Source organism: Lampetra planeri, chromosome 36 (genome assembly GCF_965212315.1).
Source record: "Lampetra planeri chromosome 36, kcLamPlan1.2.h2, whole genome shotgun sequence".
NCBI lineage: Eukaryota > Metazoa > Chordata > Hyperoartia > Petromyzontiformes > Petromyzontidae > Lampetra > Lampetra planeri.
In genome coordinates, this window is record NC_136142.1 from 11,133,726 (window position 1) to 11,154,793 (window position 21,068).

Genomic DNA, 21,068 nt, shown 5'->3' on the forward strand with positions numbered 1-21,068 from the left:
TCCATATTGCTTGTGTTGAACCAATTCTGCCGGTATTATCCACTTCCAACAGACCGTGCAAGCCAATGAGACGTGTGAAAAACACTTGTTATTTGGAGGCAAATATGGATATTAGACGTTATCTCTGATTATTTATTTCTGTAAGATTTATTGGATTAAGAATATTTGCAAAAACACTGCATAATCAATTATCACAGCAAGGCACAACACAATCATTTAATCACCGTGATCTGACAATTTTAGCAGAGAGTAATTTTAACTGCTGCTAATGCAGCATCAATCTAATTTATATCCCCAGGGCACATTGTAGGCCTCTCGTGGCTGCAGAGGTCACATATTCCAATTACATACAACGCAAGGTGAAGTGACGGAGCAGTGGTTAGTGCACTGCACGATATACCTGGTAACCTGTGCTCAATTCCCAGCCAGAACAAACATTAGTGGCAAGTGACATCTGAACTGGTCCAAGTCCTCTTCCCTTTACCTAACTTCACCAAGCAGCATTGTTGTCGTATGGCCAAACAATCCCCACAACTGATAGTCACGGGCAAGCTTTATCCAGCAGTGGATCCACGAAAGGCTGCACATTATAATATACTCTCACATGCATGAGTCAATGCTTGGACCCAGAGCATAAGGATCGATTCCAATTATGGGATAGATGCACCGTCACACGATTATTAACTGACCAAACTGAACATTTCAACAGCGCCATCAAGAAAAGACCTCTAAAAAAATAACAGTGGAGTTGGGTGTATCAGCCCGGCCAGAGGAACCTGGGGCTGGAGCCCTTTCCCACTCTGCCGGGCCAAGGTTCTTAATGACGCTCCCTCCGCTCAGACATTGGAGCCCTTGTGTCGTGAGGTCCATCCTGCTCTAGCTGTGGCCTCCCCCCACCAGCCCTCTCCTCCCTGCGTAACACCTGCTCGCCACACAGACACACTTATTGTGGGGTACAACAAAGAGCCCCCATGTAGACTTCAGATTGTTTGGGGCAAGTGCTGTTAGCGAGCACCTATGAAGGCCGGCATGGCACACAAAGGGGTGGGTAACCAGCACAACTTCCGGCCGCCTTTGTCTCCACAGTGACGATGTTTAAATACCACATAAGGTACTTACTTGAGGCCGAGTCGACCTAGGGGAGGTCCAGGACCGGTTCAGATAATCGTTACTGGTGTTGGCCATGAGCAGGAACTGAACTCGGGTCACTAACCGCTACATTACCGCTCCCCATAGGGGCTTAAATAAACACGCACACACACACATTCACTGTGGTGCTTAACACACACAAAAACTCACTCGGAGACAAGACTTAGGGTGAAATAACAGAAAAGTGGAACACTCACCCCCCTGATGATCTTCTCGCGAAGTTCGGCTTGCGTGAGTGGGCGCTGCTCTTCCTCCGAAACCGATGACTCAGAGCCACTGTCCTGTTCCCCTCTACCATAACACAGCACCAATGTGGCCACGCGTGTGAGTGTGCGAGTGTGTGAATGAGAATCCTCTTTGTGAATGTGAGAGGGTGTGTGTGACTGAGTGTCCCTTGCCAGCCATGCCAAGAGGCTTGTGAAGCCCCAGTCTGGTTTCAAACCGGCATGGTCCTGCAAATATGTCATACAGTTGGTCCGTCTGCTACAGCAGAAGTATAGGGCATTTTAACAGGACCTACATCTCTGCTGTGTTGACCTGGTCAAGGTCTATAATACGATTAATAGGCCATGGATTTGGGATATTCATGTTTTCGGTAGTTAAATGGTGGGCAGGCCCGTGTAAATCTACATGACCAGTAGTCAGAGCAATTTCCTATTGTCTCTGTGCAAAAGGGATGTCCTCTGGTCCCTACACTATTGAACAGATTAATTTCCATATGGTACAGCAACAATGGGAGGCTGACTGATGTCCTGGTGAGGTCAAGGGATGGCTCCATACTGGTCAACCATGTTATGTATGGTGATGATGATCACTCTGAGAAGGAGTTAGACATGCTTTTGTTAAATCTGGTGCATGCAACAAATAGGTGGGGCCTTACCATAAGCCCCACCAAAAACAAAGCAAATATCAAATTTGTAATGGGGTAGTTGTGGAGAGTGGAGGAGTTCACATACCTAGCCAATGTGCTTATGACCAGCTCCGGTTTGGCAGCAGAGGTTTCACTTCCAATCAGTCAAGCGGCATTATCTTTTCATCGGCTCTGTGCAAATCTGTATGGAAGCTGCCTGAACTATCACCCCATAAGAAGCTATTGGTCATTTTGGCAACAGTTATGCCCTCTCTTCACTAGATTTGCAAAACGTGGATGCCTTTAAAGGAACATCTGGACCGGCTTGCAACTTTCTGGCTGGCCTGTCTATAATCGATCCATCCTGAGTTTAATCAGACTGGATTGTGTGAGCTCACAGATCCTTGAAAAAGTGAGCTCCTTGAGCAGGTGAGGCTGTTTATCTGGGTCATGTAGCCTGCATGCCCAGCCATCGCATACCCCAGTAGCTTATGTTTGCTTGGAGAGAAGGGGATACATTTGCACAGTACAGGCTAGAAAAGAAGTGGGCTGAAGTGGTACAGGAGGATATGGAGCCCAATGGACTTGCCGATTATTTGTACCAGCAGTGTCAAGATCAGCCTCTATGGAGGAGCCTCGTGAAGGATGTTATTGGGCAGTTGGAGGCAGTCGCCCTCCAACAAAGTTGGCACAATGGGGAGCACAGGTGGTGCATCTGCCGGGTCCCTTGACCTCCTGCCAGGGAGCCTTCAATACTTCCCCTGACCTGAAAGTGCACCTAGGCTGCCACAAGCGCTGTGGAGAGGTCGCCGCCACTTAGTGACGAATAGTAGCTGTTGTGTGTTGGAGAGCAATCGTATTGTGGTTAGCAAACTGAACAATGAACCTGGTGAATGGAGTAAGATTGCTGCTTAATTTGGGAGCTTTCGTGACTGCAGGAATTATTCTTTGGTTCTTTTCGGTTAAGTCACGTCTAAAAATAAAATAATAAATCAAAATAAAACAACACATTACGACGTTTCGATTGCAACACAAGCAATCATTATCAGGCATAAAAGAAAATAGCAACAAAAATCTAACTAGAAAACTATAGACCGACATACAAGCAGACAGACATCACAACGGCACACATAGAGAGGAGTATACAGGCACACGAAAATTAAATAACCTAGTAAAATATTGAAATGTGATGTAATACAACACAGAGAGTCGGTTAACACACAATTAACGCATGGCCTGGTTGACTACGTGTTTCAAAATTTGCTAAGTTAGAATTTTAAGTGTGAGCAACAAATATCTAACTAGAAAACTATAGACAGACATACAAGCAGACAGACATCACAACGGCACACAGAGAGAGGACACAAATTGGCTGTGTGAGCAACAAACATCTAACTAGAAAACTATAGACAGACATACAAGCAGACAGACATCACAACGGCACACAGAGAGAGGACACAAATCGGCACAAAGAGATGGTCGTTTCTTTGACGGTCCCTTAAATATAGAGAGGAGGGGGAGGGGACGGGGGGAGGGAGAGGGCGGGGAGATCAATGAGTGCACGCCAACGTACTACCATTGTAAGTGAGATGATAGACGCGGCACGGGAGGCAAACCTGAAAATTAGGACAAACGCGGCACGGGAGGCAAGCCTGAAAATTAGGAGACAAGCACACGAAAATTAAATAACCTAGTAAATTATCGAAATGTGATGTAATACAACACAGAGAGTCGGTTAACACACAATTAACGCATAGCCTGGTTTATTACGTGTTTCAAAATTTGCTAAGTTAGAATTTTAAGTGTGAAATTTCAAGGAGAGGACACAGGCAGAGAGAACAAATAGCCAGAAAGAAAAAAGGATAAGTTTAAAACTTCCCCGTAGAAGTGGTTCAATCTTAATTTGGGAGCTTTCGTGACTGCAGGAATTATTCTTTTTTTTAGACGTGACTTAACCGAAAAGAACCAAAGAATAATTCCTGCAGTCACGAAAGCTCCCAAATTAAGATTGAACCACTTCTACGGGGAAGTTTTAAACTTATCCTTTTTTCTTTCTGGCTATTTGTTCTCTCTGCCTGTGTCCTCTCCTTGAAATTTCACACTTAAAATTCTAACTTAGCAAATTTTGAAACACGTAATAAACCAGGCTATGCGTTAATTGTGTGTTAACCGACTCTCTGTGTTGTATTACATCACATTTCGATAATTTACTAGGTTATTTAATTTTCGTGTGCTTGTCTCCTAATTTTCAGGCTTGCCTCCCGTGCCACGTTTGTCCTAATTTTCAGGTTTGCCTCCCGTGCCGCGTCTATCATCTCACTTACAATGGTAGTACGTTGGCGTGCACTCATTGATCTCCCCGCCCTCTCCCTCCCCCCGTCCCCTCCCCCTCCTCTCTATATTTAAGGGACCGTCACAGAAACGACCATCTCTTTGTGCCGATTTGTGTCCTCTCTCTGTGTGCCGTTGTGATGTCTGTCTGCTTGTATGTCTGTCTATAGTTTTCTAGTTAGATGTTTGTTGCTCACACAGCCGATTTGTGTCCTCTCTCTGTGTGCCGTTGTGATGTCTGTCTGCTTGTATGTCTGTCTATAGTTTTCTAGTTAGATATTTGTTGCTCACACTTAAAATTCTAACTTAGCAAATTTTGAAACACGTAGTCAACCAGGCCATGCGTTAATTGTGTGTTAACCGACTCTCTGTGTTGTATTACATCACATTTCAATATTTTACTAGGTTATTTAATTTTCGTGTGCCTGTATACTCCTCTCTATGTGTGCCGTTGTGATGTCTGTCTGCTTGTATGTCGGTCTATAGTTTTCTAGTTAGATTTTTGTTGCTATTTTCTTTTATGCCTGATGATGATTGCTTGTGTTGCAATCGAAACGTCGTAATGTGTTGTTTTATTTTGATTTATTATTTTATTTTTAGACGTGACTTAACCGAAAAGAACCAAAGAAAGATTGCTGCTCATAGCCAACATCAGTGACAAATATGTTAACAAGTATTGGGCCTCTCCTAAGGTCGATTCATCCTTATATAATTACCAGGCACAGCATGTAAACCTCACCACTGGAGAATCAAAGGCGGACGTGTGTGTTGCTGGCCATCCACCCCCTCATGCGCCGTGCCAGCCTTAATAGGTGATCGCTAGCCGCCCTCTTGCCCTAACAGTCTGTTAAAGGCTATATGGGGGTTTTTTGTGTGTGTGTTAGTGGGCATGAATGAGTGTGAGGAGTTGGTGTTCTTACATCTATCACAGTGACAAATGAGGGTGTTGGATGGGTGTGAGGGGTTGGTTTCCCTCCCCTCTCCACCTTAAATTAACTACCAAAAGAACACTCAAAAACATCACAGTAAGCGCATTCTGGAGGTTCTGTGGGCACACGTATCGATGACCCAGGGGACTGATACTGTCCCTCGCGTATCCTCACGAAACAATGGCAATCACTGGGGCTAGCAAAGTAGGAATGTTTAATACTCGGTGGGAACTGTTTTTTTTCCTGTAACACGGTTTACTTTGTTATTGTACTTATTATGTTTTTTCTTTTTATAATTTTGGTGACCCAGGTTATTCGTGGATATGAGACTCTCCTACCCTCTTCAGCTTGCACTTGGTTACACAAAATGAATTCGAAACTTGAATTGACTCTCAGTAGGCTGCAGTAAAGGCAATGTGATTGTCTTAAGTGCTGCTGTGAGTGAGGGCCTGACCCAGGGGAAGGCAGCTGCACAGCGAGGCCAGGCACCGTTTCCAGCGGAGACTGTCCCAGAAGTATCCGTGCTCCATCTGGAGACTCAAACGGCTTCTCGTCATCCTGAGTGCCCAGCACAGACGGAGACAGGGCAGCATGTACACAGAGATAGAGACATCATCTTCCTCAAGAGAGACACCGGATATGTGTGCAGTGTCTACCTTAAGAGAGAGGTAGGACTGCGCAGTCAGCAGATCGTTTGCTTTGTGCTCAATGTTGCCGAGGTAATGCATCACAGTGGAGTCTTGGATCCCGCCTGCTCCAGACAGCAGCTCCTCGATCTCCGATCGATCGCACTGCAGATTCGTGAAGAGCAGTTCCACCCCTGCACGACACGCTCAGCTGTGGGCCACTCAAAACCACCAGTTTGTGTGCACGCAGTGAAATGCTTAACATAACACACATTCCGAGGTTACACTTGCAAGTGAGACTATGCTTGTCTTTTGAGTCCCCACCTGCTTAAACAAAATAATTTAGATTCTTCAAATACTCAACGCTCATCTCTGGTAAGCCAACAGCTGTATATTACATACATCATACTGACATTGACGTCGTGAGAATTTTTTATTATGTTTTATTTTTATTATTTTAGTATTTCCCTTCTACGTGACTTTACCGAAAGAACCAAGAAGATGAATCCCTGCAGTCACGAAAGCTTTAAATCGAAATTGCATTTATTTTTAAATCAATAGGACGCATACCAAAGTATGCATCATTCCTAAAAGCGGACCTTGCACATAATATACACTTGTAGTAATCTTTTACATCTTCTGGAATAAATATGTTTAGATCTGAGTTTTAAGTCAAATTAAGCTACATGTGATGGCCACTAAAGACAAACAATTCCATTTTGGAAAATGGTGACAAATTCAGCGTATCTGAATAGAAGCAAAAAATCGTGATTCTGATGAGCTGAGCTGTTTCTCCTGTTTCTCAGTGGAGCCCCAGTGAGAGTTCTAGCAGTAACGACTTCAGGGCGGAGCCCGAGGTCCCGCAGTCGGCATTGCGAGCAGTCCTCTTGTCTCCTTTCATTTGATGTTTCCATAGCCTTGATTAGATCCACATTTCAACTTTAATACGGTGTTTAAGCATGTTACTTCTAAAGCAGTTGTTGCTCAAGTCGTCCTCCTCCCAACCGGTCTCCGTAGACCACAAAAGGCAAACAGTAAATGAGTGGGAATGTAACAAGCTGGTAAATGTTAGTATATAAATTCTAAATTCTCATTCTCAAACGCTCTCTCATGGCCCCATCGATTATGCTTCCGGTCCTTCACCGTGTATGCATCCATTTTTCCTGTAATGCTAACTCAAGCTGTGCAGTCAAATTTCCATTTGTATTTATTATGCGTTTGAACACCGCCCATAAATCACTTTAAACTTGTAAGGCGCCCCTGCGGGCAGCTCGTTCGGCGCGGCGTTTGCAGGAATCGCACCGTCCTTCAAGCGCTGCAGGGCCCGGGTGGCAAGCGCGTTCTGAGCCGCGTGACTATCTGTGAGCACCGCTGCTTTGCTCTGCCTCGTCTCCAGATCGCGGAGCTGCACCTGCCGGGCCTGCTCCAGCGACGCCTCCTGCTGCTCAAACTCCTGCATTGCTCTCACGATCTTTCACAAACACGAGGAGCTCCATGTAGCCTACGTGGACTGTTGGGGCAAGTGCTTTTAGTGAGTGCCTACGAGATCAGCGCAATGTACAAAAGGGTAATGTGGCCAACACCACACCCGGCATTTGTTGTTGGGAAGCACATTGAAAAATGTCCCCCCTTTTAAAATTCTACTAATATTTTCAACAACGCATAAAAAAACAACAACCAGGATACATATAATCGACGGAAACAGAAAAAAAAGAAATGGAACTCTCGGAGCCCTTAGCTGTGATGTAATAAACTATTGATAGTCAGGGAGCTCAGTGGTAGAGTGAGTGGCTTGCAAAGGGAAGGTTGTGAATTCAAGTTCTGGTTGGGGCTTGACTCAACCAATCGTTCCACCAGGGTCCATAAAACGAACACCACTTTATGGGTAAATCAACAGTGTCTTGCCTATGGAGAGGTTCACTCCCACCATAGGAACGTGGAATTTCTACCACTGACTCAGAGCTGTAAACAGGAGATGAGCACTACCGCAATGTTCATTTAACCAAAAAAATACTTTTTGAATACAATATTTCACACAAACTCACCTCTGCAATCTGATCCTGTAGATATTCTATTTCATTGTTCTGTTCGTTCACATAGTTGAAGAGTGCAAAGTTACGATCCTCCACTGCAACAAGAGGCATTGGTTTGGCATTGTGAACGTCAGTCTTTAGTCGTGCATCATCTGTGTTCATTTGGAAATAACCGAGTCTCAGCGACAGTGTGAACAATCACCCTCAATGAAGGCTCCCACGAGCGTGTCAAGGTCGTCCTCGTGTGTGATGGCATGGATCTGTTGGAAGGCGGCTTCGTACGACTCCACACTCTCCTGCACAAGCTCCCGCTGCCTTTTCTCAACCTCGTCTGTATGAATAGTAGGCGCGTGACAGGTCACATGACAGGTCGGGTGAAAAATCGTGTGACAGGCCTGCTGTAGAGATGTGAGAATTGAACATGGTGGGTGGGTGAGGATGCCGGCCGCTGTGCAAGACCTTTTCTGTACAGCGCTCCGGTCTCCAAGCTGACTCTCTCTTGCCCCTTGACTCCCATGAAATCGCGGAGTCGCCGCTCATGGTCGAGCAGGCGCTGCAGCTCCTTCATCTCGGTGGCGTACTGGGCGCCATCCTTGTCGGCCTTCTCCCTCAGCAGCGCCACTTTAGTGCGTGCCTCATCCCTGCTCGCGCATGTGCCACCATAGGCATCGCGCCACAACTCCCTCAGAGATGTCTCGCCAACCCAGGACAATCTGGCAGGTATATCTTCTACTATGTATGCCTGTTCCCTCTCAACAACTCGCCTATGAGAGGCTGCATTACTTGTTTAAAAAATTCGAGTACTCATGCTTTTGATGGTTTCTAATTCTGTTAGCATACTGTCACAACCAATCAACTAGCAATCAACTCTCAATATTAAACTGGATCACATGCATGATTGTGCTGATGAGATCATGGCACCTATTTAAGAACCTGGACCAGGAAGCTCTTTCAAGGGAAAGCTGAGCTCTTAATAACATCTGATATTGCTGGATGTGATCTGTAGATTAACGTTGTATAACAATTGCCAAAATTGTGCTTGCTTTTTTAAATGCTCGGATTTGCTGAAAAACCCAAATCAATTGACACATTTACCCATGTGACAACTTGATTTGACTGGCTCTGTCAGGTGGTGGAGGGTCTTGTTGAAAATTGGCCAAATAAACTAAAGGCCGACCTCACTTGGAGAAGTGAGCGGTAATTGAATCCTCGCGAAAAAGGGGGCATGATACCATTGTATTTATTGTGATGCACTCCAGAAAACATTATTTCTTACGTATTAGCAATATATGAGGGCTTCATTGGGGTATAGGTAATCGTGCTAGTAATAATACAAATGGTAAACCTTATTGTATTATGAAAATGTATTTACTATTATAATAGTATTATGTACAGTACTCACCAGTGCATCCTGCTGTGCTCCTACATGGCAGTGGTGGCAGACGAGGTTTGAGGAGCTACTGCCGGGAATATGTTTTTTTTTTTTAAACTGGTAATCGTGGCCACGAATTGTGATGGTCGAATCGTGGGGGGGTGGGTTTCGGGTTGGCTCAAAGCGTACATCGCTCTCACTAGCTGAGTAAATGTAAAGATGGTTGTAGGTGCGTTTCCTTGGCGCTTGTGTGTTCTCACTCCTAGGTGCTTTTTAGATTTTTGGATTTTAATGTTTAAGTAACATTTTTCTCCAGGACAAAGAGCGCTATAATGAATCCGTTTTCTATGAAGTCGCGCTACACAAGGTCTTCCTGTAAAGAGGAATGAGCATACTGTATTGTATTTGTGATGTTTTGCCTATTTCAAGGAATGTATTTAACTTACAGTCACAAGAGCTTTGTTCGAGATATTTTACAAAAAAAACTTTCAGAGTTGTGCAATTGCATTCTATTCCTGTATTTGTTTACGAACCGTGGTCTCCTATGACACAGAGACCTATAGGCTCAATGGACTCTCACCCAGTTTTAAATAAAAGTAAATAATGAGTGAATGCAATAAACTGGCACATACACACACAGACACTCTTCACCGACCAGAGTTCACAGGCCAGGTCGCATTTGCAAATAAGCCCATCATCTCTCAAGGGTCCATAAATGGGTGCCATTTAATGGGGAAGTTAACAATGGTTATCCCATGGATGGACTTGCCCTTGTCATAGGAATTATGAATTTTAACTTCCTGGATTAGGGTTGTAAGCAGGAGACGAGCACTAGCTGCATACTCATTTGAGCAGGAAATCACTTTTACTTTTGAGTGTGAAAGTACTGCCCACTGGGAGTTTATTGTTTTGACTTTTCACTCTTCCTCAGCCTGAACAATCAGAATAAAACTTACTACCTGGAGTCATAAGCTGCCGTAGACGTGTCCATGACGATGTCCATCTCGCGGTGAGTGTCTTGCAGCTCCTGCACACACACACAGCAGGGGAAATACAAGCGAAAACCCTGGAAGAACAATTCTACCTTTGTTATTTTGGTCTATTTGTTTGTATTTGTAAATTTATTGAGAAGGCAAAGGATATTGAGAAGCCTTTGCTAGTATTTTTAGCAGATGATGAAGAGGCATTTATCACGTACCTCATGATAAGAGTATAGTTTGCAGATAACTACAAATAGGATTTATCTAGATATAATTCTGCCCAGATTTACACAGATGAGAGGTAGTGTTTTTTTGCTGCACCTTCCTTGAAGAATATGTCTTTATAATAAAAAAAAAAATCTGTCTTTAAGTTAAGTTTCAGGAGATTGGGACGTAACATTGGAAGCCACATATGGAATCTGAATTTGACTTTCAGAGTCACATGTCTACCTGCCCTGCCTATGCAAGCAATACATTTTAGCCTCCAAACAGGTATCATTAAGTGGCGCATCAGCTCTGTTTTACAGCATCAAACACGCAGCACTGCAGTTACAAAGTAGGTGGTTTAATGCCATCAAACCCAAGGGCATCTTGTGAAAAAGTGTTCAGAGTATATGAAACGTTGGAATCGTCATGGCGCCCAAGCTCTCATTTTCGTCCCACATTTCTCAACTGTGAAGGACATCATACCTCTATCTGTGCAACATCTCCCACATCCACTATTTCCTCACTCCAGCCACCGCTGAGACCCTTGTGTACGCCTTCATAACCTCCCTGCTCAACTACTGCAACTCTTTCCTCTACACCAGGGGTCTCAAACTCGCGGCCCGCGGGCCAATTGCGGCCCTCGGGACGATATTTTGTGGCCCCCACCTTAATATGAAAGTTGAATGTTAGTGCGGCGTGCGAGTTTTATATTGTAGCAACCCCGCTGTTAGCTGCTGTGTGGGACAATGTTATGATGTTCTGGTTTCCTACTGTGTGCCTGTCCAGTGCATGTGAGTGACATGGGGGGCGGGGTCGTGTGTGTGTGTGTTTGTGTACGTGTGAGAGTGAGAGAGAGAGCCGGGAGAGAAAATGTGGTGCCACAGCGACGGGGCCGCTCGGCCGAGCCAGGGAGCCGCCCGGCTTCCACCGCCGCACTGCCCCCATCACCCCCCCCACATAAACACGCACCCGCACCCACGTAGGGCCTCGTGGTCGGGTCACCTACCCTGAGTTTTCACCCGAGGGCCCCCTAGGGGGGTTACCCCACGGTTTCTCAGGGCCAGGGAATTGGACAGGACCCTTCCCAGGCCAAGTAACACTGCGGCGCCGTGGGCGGATTTGAGATCGCACGACCACGGCGAGCTCAGAGAGCCCCGCAGTTAGAAACGCATACAAACACAAACACGGGTCAGCAAGGCAGATAGCTGGGATCAGGACCCGGGACGACTGATTGGTCGAAAGTTCAAAGGCCGGCGGGATCGCAAAAGAGCGGGAAATCCTAGGCTCAGGATTGGTCGAGAGACCAAGGCGGTCGGGACGGGGGCGCCTAGCCTTTGATGTGAATAGTTTAAAAGAAAACGCAGGGGCAGTAGGGAGGTCTCTTCTTCTGGAGTTTGGACACGGGGTCAGCGACGAAGGAGTCATCGGGCGAGCCGCTAGATTGTCTGCAGGACGATCTGAGCGCCGCAAGGTCACCAAGGACTACAGACGGTATCGTGTTGCGCGCCTTACAACACCTCAGAGCGGAGAGTAGGATCCGTAGGAGAGGGTTAGTTCGGGGTAAGGACGAGTAGGAAAGCGGTTTAGCAGAGAGCGCAGCATAGAATAGGGCTACACGGCACCAGAGTGTGGGTTAGAAGCGCCTTGCTGGCCCGCACACACACACAGGTGGCTCGGTTGGTTAGCAAGGGCTAATAAAATCTCGAGCGTAGTAACAAAACCGTGTTGTTGGGTATTTTTGGAACGTGGTATTAGCGTGCACTGCATTCGCGAGTGTGTGGTCGTTGTATGCATAAAGGCCGTGGTCTCTGTACGATTGTGCGGGTACGGAGGTGTGTGCGTTAACGCCCGGGGAGAGCACTTTTGTGTGTTGGCGTGACTACGCAGCCGTGTGAGAGAAGAATCGTCCTTGTACGATATTTGTGTTGACGTGCACGCGCGAGTGGGGGAGGGGACGAGTCGTCGTGTCGGCGTGTGCCCCGCTTGCGTGTGCTCGTTACTTGCGTAAGCTCTCGGCGTGCGTAATCGGCGTACCCCAGGTGCGCGATCGTAACGTGAGCGGCCAGCGCGGCGCAGAGCGGCGCAAGAGTGGGTATCGCGTGTGGAGCTGTATGTGTGTGCGCGCACGTTCACGACGTGTGTAACACAGGTGCGCGATCCTAACGTGAGTGGTCAGTGTTGGGTGAGTGCCGTGCAGAGCTGTGTGTGGGTGTGCGCGTACGTGGTTAACCATGCCTGCTACGCGGACCCGCGGTGGAGGGGAATCCTCGGGTGACGGCTCCCACACCATGGGTGAGGAGCCTAGCGGCGGTTCACTTAGCAGCGGGGGGGCGATTGATGATGTTAGTCCGGCCGTTAGTATTATCGAGGGAGGGATCTCGGGGGCTAGCGACCCCCACAAATTGGTGTCGGAAGCGGTACGGACCCCCACGTTACCTCACGCCAAAATAAGACTGATATTTACCGGCCGGGGGGCCCCTTCGTGGAAGGCATTCGCCCGCAATCTCTTAGGGGCCAAGGAAATTAATGGATGGACGGACGCGCAAGCAGTACGTCAACTTAATATGAATCTTGATGGGCGGGCAGCCGATTTTGTAGAAGCGTTACCCGCGAGCGCACAGACACAGCTAGAGGAGCTGATGCGCCGACTCGATCAGCGTTTTGGCACACGTGACGAGGAGGAAGCAAAATCGGCCTTAGAGGCGCGCCGTCGCCAACCTGGCGAAGATCTCCGTGATTACGCCGAGGATGTGCGCGAGTTAACAAAGATCGCACGCCCGGGGTACGCAACTGAGGTTATTGAGGAACTGGCTGCCGAGAAAATCCAGCGGTACCTGTCTCGCACGGCGTGGTGGCAGCCAGACATGAGCTGCCCACGTCTTCCCTTTAACACCCTTGTCGAGCGCGCACGTAAGTGTGAAAGAATTCACAGCGAACGCGCGCAGCTCCGGGGGCTGGGACGAGAGCGCGCCATTGCGAGCCTGCTCTCGGAAGACGAGGAGGAGGAACAGGAGCTCGCGAGGACGGTAAGGGGCCGGGAAAGAGAACCTCCAGTGTCCCGCGAGACAACCCCGGGTTGGGTAGCTGGGTTACAGACCGGCATGGGAGATATAGCCGGCCAGGTAACCCAGGTGCAATCCTCCGTTGAGACCATCCGATCCGAAATGGGGGACCTACGCGCCACGGTGGGAGGGTTATCTGGGAGGGTAGCCCGACTAGAGGCAGAGTCGGGGCAGCGGCGTGCCGGAGGGGGGATAGGGAACGGACGGGGGGGCTCCTACGGGACGGCCCCCCGTGCGTGTTACCTGTGTGACCGGCGAGGGCATCTCGTGAGAGACTGTCCGCAGATCGCCCGCGCTAGAAACGCGCCGGGGGTTAAACCCCAACGCCCCCTAGAGAGTGGACCATCTGGGGGTGCATTCGAAGCGGTCCCGATGCAAAAAGACGGTAATAATGGCGAGCGAGTGATCTCCACACAGGTTCCAACAACAACGCCCACGGAAACGGTGACTCCTGGCGACTGGCTACGGGAGCTGGTGGCGGGGATCACGGGGGCCACGTCGCTCGTGGAAGGGGAGGTAAACGGAGTGCGTACCCGAATTCTGCTGGACACGGGGGCGGTGGCCTCGCTCGTGAGCGCAGCGCACTGCAGCGCGATCGGGGTCGACGTGCGTCACCTGCAGGCACCGGACCGCGCGCTGCACACGGCGAGCGGAGCCGGAATGGGGCTGCTGGGGAGAGCCACCCTAGAGGTCCGCATAGGCAGTCAGGTGTGCACCCAGGAGTTCTACGTGTCGAGTGCGTTGTGTCACGAGTGTATCGCAGGTACCGACCTCTTAGAACGGCTGGGACTCAACGTGCAACCCCGCCAGCGATGCGCCACCATGGAGAGCAACGGCGAGCGGATACCGTTCCTGGGACGAGAACCAACGCGCCCCCGCTTCGCACCTGTGGTCGCTATCCTGGCGACGGCAGTCACCATCGACCCACTCACCGAGATGCTGGTGCCGGTGGCGCTCCGACCATCAGGAGAGGTAATGCTAACTCCTCACCCGGAGTTGGCAAAACGGTATGGGATAGTGGGATCCGCCACGTTGGTAAACGCAGATGGGGACCGATTGTTTATACGTGTGTTTAACCCACACAGTACCCCGGCAATGATACGACGACGCACCCCGGTAGCCACCGTACACCCCCTGCACGCTCGCCACTCGAACGACTCGGTGTTCGCACTCTGGGCGGAGGACCCTGGCCGCCCCGAGGACAGCCAGGATCTGGCCTGGCGGGTCGGCCCGACCCCCCGAGCCGAGATTGTTCCCCTGCAGGATGCGTTACATGTGCCTTGGGCAGCCTTACCTAAGGGGGAGGCCGATCAGCTGCGCGGGTTATTGCGGGAGTACGCCGACGTGTTCAGTGAGCACGATTCGGACGTGGGCCGGACCGACCTGGTCAAGCACCAAATTGACACAGGTGCAGCCCGACCCATCAAACTCCCCGCATACCGAGTGGGCGCGCCTGAACGGACCCAGATCAAAGAGGCAGTCACGGATATGCTACGCGATAACATAATCCAGCCCTCCGCGAGCCCTTGGTCTGCCCCGGTGGTACTGGTAACGAAAAAGGACGGATCGACTCGGTTCTGCGTTGATTACCGAAAATTGAACGCAGTCACCCTCGGCGACGCTTTTCCCATCCCACGCATCGACGACACCTTCGACAGTCTCGCAGGAGCGCGGTATTTTTCCACCCTCGATCTGGCGTCCGGTTACTGGCAGGTGGAGATGACGGAGGAGGATCGGCCAAAAACAGCATTCACCACCCCGATGGGCCTGTTTGAGTTTCGAGTGTTGCCGTTCGGACTCACTAACGCGCCCGCGACGTTCCAGTGGTTGATGGAGTTGGTGATGCGGGGCTTGCAGTGGGAACAGTGCCTGATTTACCTGGACGACGTAATAGTGTTCAGTAGGTCGCTGTCCGAACACTGGTCCAGGCTGCGGGAAGTATTCCAGCGACTGCGAGCAGCCCATCTCAAGCTCAAGCCACGTAAGTGTTACATTGCGCAACGCGAGGTGGGGTACCTCGGACACCGAGTCAGCGAGGCAGGGGTGAGCACCGATCCCGAGAAGGTGCGTGCCGTAGTGGATTGGCCGCGGCCGAGGAACCTGACGGAGATCAGGTCATTCTTGGGACTCGCCACTTATTACCGTCGATTTGTAAAGGGATTCAGTGAGATTGCACGCCCCCTCACCCAACTCACCTCCCCTAAGAACCCCTATCAGTGGTCGGAGGCCTGCCAGACGGCTTTCACCACACTCAAAGACCACCTCACCCACACCCCCACCTTGGCTTTCCCAGATTTCACCACCGATTTTATTTTGGACACTGACGCCTGCAGCAGTGGGCTGGGCGCGGTGCTGTCGCAAGTGCAGGGTGGGACGGAGCGGGTCATCGCGTACGCCAGTCGGACCCTGAGCGGGGCCGAACTGAACTATTGTGTAACCCGTCAGGAACTGTATGCTGTAATTTTCGCGTGTAAACAGTTCCGACCGTACTTGTACGGCAGGAAATGTCGTGTGCGCACCGATCATTATGCACTGCAGTTCCTCCTTACATTCAAGGAACCGCGGGGGCAGATGGCTCGATGGCTGGCGCAGCTGCAGGAGTACAACCTGCAGATCGAGTACCGAGCGGGGCGGACACACGCAAACGCGGACGCCTTGTCAAGACGGCCCGCGGTGCGCGCTGAGACGAGGGAGGGAGACGCCTGCCCGTGCTTCACGGGGGGACGCTGCCGCCAAGCAGCAGAACCCAAGGAGCGCGCGGAAACTAAACTCCCCCCCCCGAGAGAGAGTGCAGTGTGCACCGCAGGAACCCCTGCAGAAGGAGCCCGGGGACAGACGGATCATCCCACCCCAACCGGGAGGATCCAAGAGGATGTCGGCTGCGCCTTCCCGGGCTTGGACGACGAGCAGCTGCGACAAACCCAGCAGCGGGATCCGGATCTGGCGGCGGTGGAGGCGGCACTGCGAGAGAGGAAGGATGCACTACCAGGGCCCTGGAGCGGTTTGTATGCCCGGTTGTGTGTAGAAAACGGGGTGGTGAGGGAACTGGCCGACGCTGGGCAGCCGGGGTGCATCTGCGTTCCCGCCCATGTGCGACCCCAACTACTACGACTGGTACACGACCACCCGCTCGGGGGCCATGATGGGGAACGGCGCACCCGGGAGACTCTGCGTCGCCAGTATCTCTGGCCTAAATTGGCGCAAGATGTGGCCGCCTGGGTGCAGGGCTGCCGGGCCTGTCAGCAGTGTGGGCAAAAGCCGGCGAGGTACCAGGTACCCCTGAGGCTGTTCCGAGTCAGTCGGACGAATCAGTTGGTCGGAATCGACCTGCAGGGGCCCTTTCCACGATCCCACCGGGGCAACCGATATATTCTCGTAGCGGTGGAGTACTTCACCCGCTACCCCGTGGCGGTGGCTATCCCGGATAAAACAGCCCTCGTAGTGGCCCGGGCCTTCGTGGAAAACTACGTACTTAAGTGCGGGATCCCCGAACGAGTCATTACCGACCAGGGTAGTGAATTCGAGGCCGAACTATTCCAGGCGCTGTGCCGAGAGTTCGGGATCCAGAAGGACCGAACCACAGCGTATCACCCCCAGGCGAACGGGATGGTAGAGAGGATGAACCAGACTCTGGCCGGGAAGCTTAAACGCATGGCGGCCGCGAATCAACAGGACTGGGACGAACACCTCCCCTATGCCTTGTTCGCCTACACCACCGCCGTTCACACATCTACAGGACAGACCCCGTTCCTAATGATGTTTGGTCGCGAGTCTCGCCTGCCCGCAGATCTGCTGTTCGGTGTCCCTCCGCCGCAACGGGAGGAAGGGAGCCACCCCGTGGAGCACTTGCTGGAGACCCTGCGAGGGGCCAGGGGCCGAGCCTACCCGCACGGAGAGGCCGCGCACCAGCGGCAAGAGCAGGGCGCCCGACCCCGTATGGAGCCCCCCTTCTACACTGCGGGCTCCGAGGTGTGGCTGTACACTCCCCGCGTCGGTGCCGGACAGGTGGGGAAGCTGACCACCTACTGGCGAGGACCCTGGATTGTGAGACGGCAGATCTCACCATGGACGGTGCTGATTCAGGGAGGAGAGAGGGGCCGGGAGATGGTGGTCAACATCCGCCGACTGAAGCCGTGGCGAGCAGCCCCCGAGGGGGGGAGCCCCGCCGTCCAAGTACCCCGAAACCCCGGGGTCCCCCCACCCCCCGTGCCCGGGGGCCTCGCGCAGTATATGGGCCCCACGGAGCCCCGGGCTCCGAGGGGCCCCGGGCGGGGCCGGGGGCGACGAGGACGGCGACCCTTAAACCCCACCGCCTCTGAGTTTGTTCCCCAGCCCGCAGGTGCCAGAGACCGAGGGGAGCCGTTGGAATGGAGGAGGAGACCACCGCCGGAGCCCCAGGAGACGGAGCCGCCACCCCCGAGGCCAGCCACAAGGGCCGGGCGAATCCCGCGGACCCCGCGGCGATACCTCGTGGGGGCAACCCAGGCGAGGTGCTCCAGTCAACCCGGGACGGGGACTGGCACCCCGGGGGGCTATGTGGTGCCACAGCGACGGGGCCGCTCGGCCGAGCCAGGGAGCCGCCCGGCTTCCACCGCCGCACTGCCCCCCATCACCCCCCCCCACATAAACACGCACCCGCACCCACGTAGGGCCTCGTGGTCGGGTCACCTACCCTGAGTTTTCACCCGAGGGCCCCCTAGGGGGGTTACCCCACGGTTTCTCAGGGCCAGGGAATTGGACAGGACCCTTCCCAGGCCAAGTAACACTGCGGCGCCGTGGGCGGATTTGAGATTGCACGACCACGGCGAGCTCAGAGAGCCCCGCAGTTAGAAACGCATACAAACACAAACACGGGTCAGCAAGGCAGATAGCTGGGATCAGGACCCGGGACGACTGATTGGTCGAAAGTTCAAAGGCCGGCGGGATCGCAAAAGAGCGGGAAATCCTAGGCTCAGGATTGGTCGAGAGACCAAGGCGGTCGGGACGGGGGCGCCTAGCCTTTGATGTGAATAGTTTAAAAGAAAACGCAGGGGCAGTAGGGAGGTCTCTTCTTCTGGAGTTTGGACACGGGGTCAGCGACGAAGGAGTCATCGGGCGAGCCGCTAGATTGTCTGCAGGACGATCTGAGCGCCGCAAGGTCACCAAGGACTACAGACGGTATCGTGTTGCGCGCCTTACAACACCTCAGAGCGGAGAGTAGGATCCGTAGGAGAGGGTTAGTTCGGGGTAAGGACGAGTAGGAAAGCGGTTTAGCAGAGAGCGCAGCATAGAATAGGGCTACACGGCACCAGAGTGTGGGTTAGAAGCGCCTTGCTGGCCCGCACACACACACGGGTGGCTCGGTTGGTTAGCAAGGGCTAATAAAATCTCGAGCGTAGTAACAAAACCGTGTTGTTGGGTATTTTTGGAACGTGGTATTAGCGTGCACTGCATTCGCGAGTGTGTGGTCGTTGTATGCATAAAGGCCGTGGTCTCTGTACGATTGTGCGGGTACGGAGGTGTGTGCGTTAACGCCCGGGGAGAGCACTTTTGTGTGTTGGCGTGACTACGCAGCCGTGTGAGACAAGAATCGTCCTTGTACGATATTTGTGTTGATGTGCACGCGCGAGTGGGGGAGGGGACGAGTCGTCGTGTCGGCGTGTGCCCCGCTTGCGTGTGCTCGTTACTTGCGTAAGCTCTCGGCGTGCGTAATCGGCGTACCCCAGGTGCGCGATCGTAACGTGAGCGGCCAGCGCGGCGCAGAGCGGCGCAAGAGTGGGTATCGCGTGTGGAGCTGTATGTGTGTGCGCGCACGTTCACGACGTGTGTAACACAGGTGCGCGATCCTAACGTGAGTGGTCAGTGTTGGGTGAGTGCCGTGCAGAGCTGTGTGTGGGTGTGCGCGTACGTGGTTAACCATGCCTGCTACGCGGACCCGCGGTGGAGGGGAATCCTCGGGTGACGGCTCCCACACCATGGGTGAGGAGCCTAGCGGCGGTTCGCTTAGCAGCGGGGGGGGCGATTGATGATGTTAGTCCGGCCGTTAGTATTATCGAGGGAGGGATCTCGGGGGCTAGCGACCCCCACAAAAAGAGTGGCTTTGGATGTGCGGAGAGCAGGAGGGTGAAATTCATAGTTTTCCGCCCTCTTTCGCGCAGGTCATGATGTATCCAGTGCTTCATTTGTAAATCACAAGGTGCCAGAACGCTAAGTACATATGACAGCGCAGGTACAACGAGCACAGGGCCTGGAATGCACATACAACGATGCTTAAAACAGCACACACATGCCACTTACAATGCAGTGGGACTTATTTAGGCTATACTGCAGTGACGGTATCAGTCTTTGTGTCAGTGATTAATAAAGTGGCATCTTGAGCAAAGGCGACTTCTGTGTCCAGCAGAGAAAACGAACGGAACACACACACACACAATTTGTTAAATTGAAGGCAAATGCAAGGGACACCACGGCTCCTTTACGCAAACGCTGCGCTGTGAGGTTTTTGGAGCTTCTTTACGCAGACGGATTATTCTAAACCGCAGCAGTTTATAACACGTCATTGAGCTAATATCTACATTTTACAGTCTGGGCTGTTTTACATTATTATTTACACCTGATATGTGTGCCATGGAAGAAGTTTGTTGGAATAACAACCGACGGAGCGCCATCAATGACAGGGAGGAAAAATAGACTGGTGGCACTTGTTCAAAGAAAACTAGAAGAGGAGGGTGTGGAGGAGGCCATTGCTCTTCACTGCATCATCCATCAGCAGGCCCTTTGCAGCAAATGCCTGAAGTTTGACAATGTGATGTCTGTTGTTGTGAAATGCATCAACCAAATCAGATCCAGGGGCTTAAAGCACCGGATGTTCCGTACTTTTTTAGAGGAAATGGAGTCAGAATATGAGGATGTGCTCTACTTCACCGATGTACGTTGGCTCAGCAGGGGAAACGTCTTGAAGAGATTTTTTGAGTTGAGAGTAGAAGTGAAAGCCTTCATGGAGAAGGATGGGGTGGCTGTTCCTGTGCTAAGTGATCCCAAATGGCTCATGGACTTAGCTTTTCTTGTTGACATCACGCATGAGCTGAATGTACTGAACAAGAAGTTACAAGGCCAGGGGCAGCTCGTCAGTGCTGCCTATGACAACGTGAGAGCATTCTCCACAAAACTTGTGTTATGGAAAGCCCAGCTCTCTCAGACAAACCTTTGCCATTTCCCAGCATGCAAGGCACTCCTGAATGCAGGCACACCATTCAGTGGTGAGAAGTATGTTGATGCCATTTTGAGGCTACAGGAGGAATTTGATCACAGATTTGCAGACTTCAAGACGCACAGAGCCACTTTTCAAATTTTTGCGGATCCCTTCTCCTTTGATGTGCTTCAAATGGAGCTCATTGACCTGCAGTGCAACTCTGACCTCAAAGCCAAGTTCAGGGAGGTGAGTGGAAAAGAAGACAAGCTTGGGCAATTTTTGCGAGAATTGAACCCCAGCCTCCCTGAGCTTTCCTGAATGTTCAAGCGGACCATGTGCCTTTTTGGGAGCACATATT

The 21,068-nt window shown here is 51.4% G+C and overlaps 1 protein-coding gene across 6 annotated transcripts in view; it reads right to left on the bottom strand.

Moving 5' to 3' along the window:
* Positions 1-123: 123 nt before the first annotated feature.
* Positions 124-21,068, bottom strand: part of LOC144730809 (outer dynein arm-docking complex subunit 1-like) — a 30,518-nt gene continuing 9,573 nt past the window's right edge. For all 6 annotated transcript variants that reach the window (XM_078611589.1, XM_078611587.1, XM_078611586.1 and 3 more), the window contains exons 7-15: positions 10,250-10,317; positions 8,378-8,559; positions 8,121-8,249; positions 7,931-8,013; positions 7,188-7,356; positions 5,916-6,079; positions 5,714-5,817; positions 1,347-1,440; positions 124-922 (exon numbers count right to left, since the gene is read on the bottom strand). In XM_078611589.1, coding sequence (XP_078467715.1) covers positions 818-922; positions 1,347-1,440; positions 5,714-5,817; positions 5,916-6,079; positions 7,188-7,356; positions 7,931-8,013; positions 8,121-8,249; positions 8,378-8,559; positions 10,250-10,317 — 1,098 coding nt within the window. In that variant the 3' untranslated portion in view covers positions 124-817. The remainder of the gene's footprint in view (positions 923-1,346; positions 1,441-5,713; positions 5,818-5,915; positions 6,080-7,187; positions 7,357-7,930; positions 8,014-8,120; positions 8,250-8,377; positions 8,560-10,249; positions 10,318-21,068) is intronic.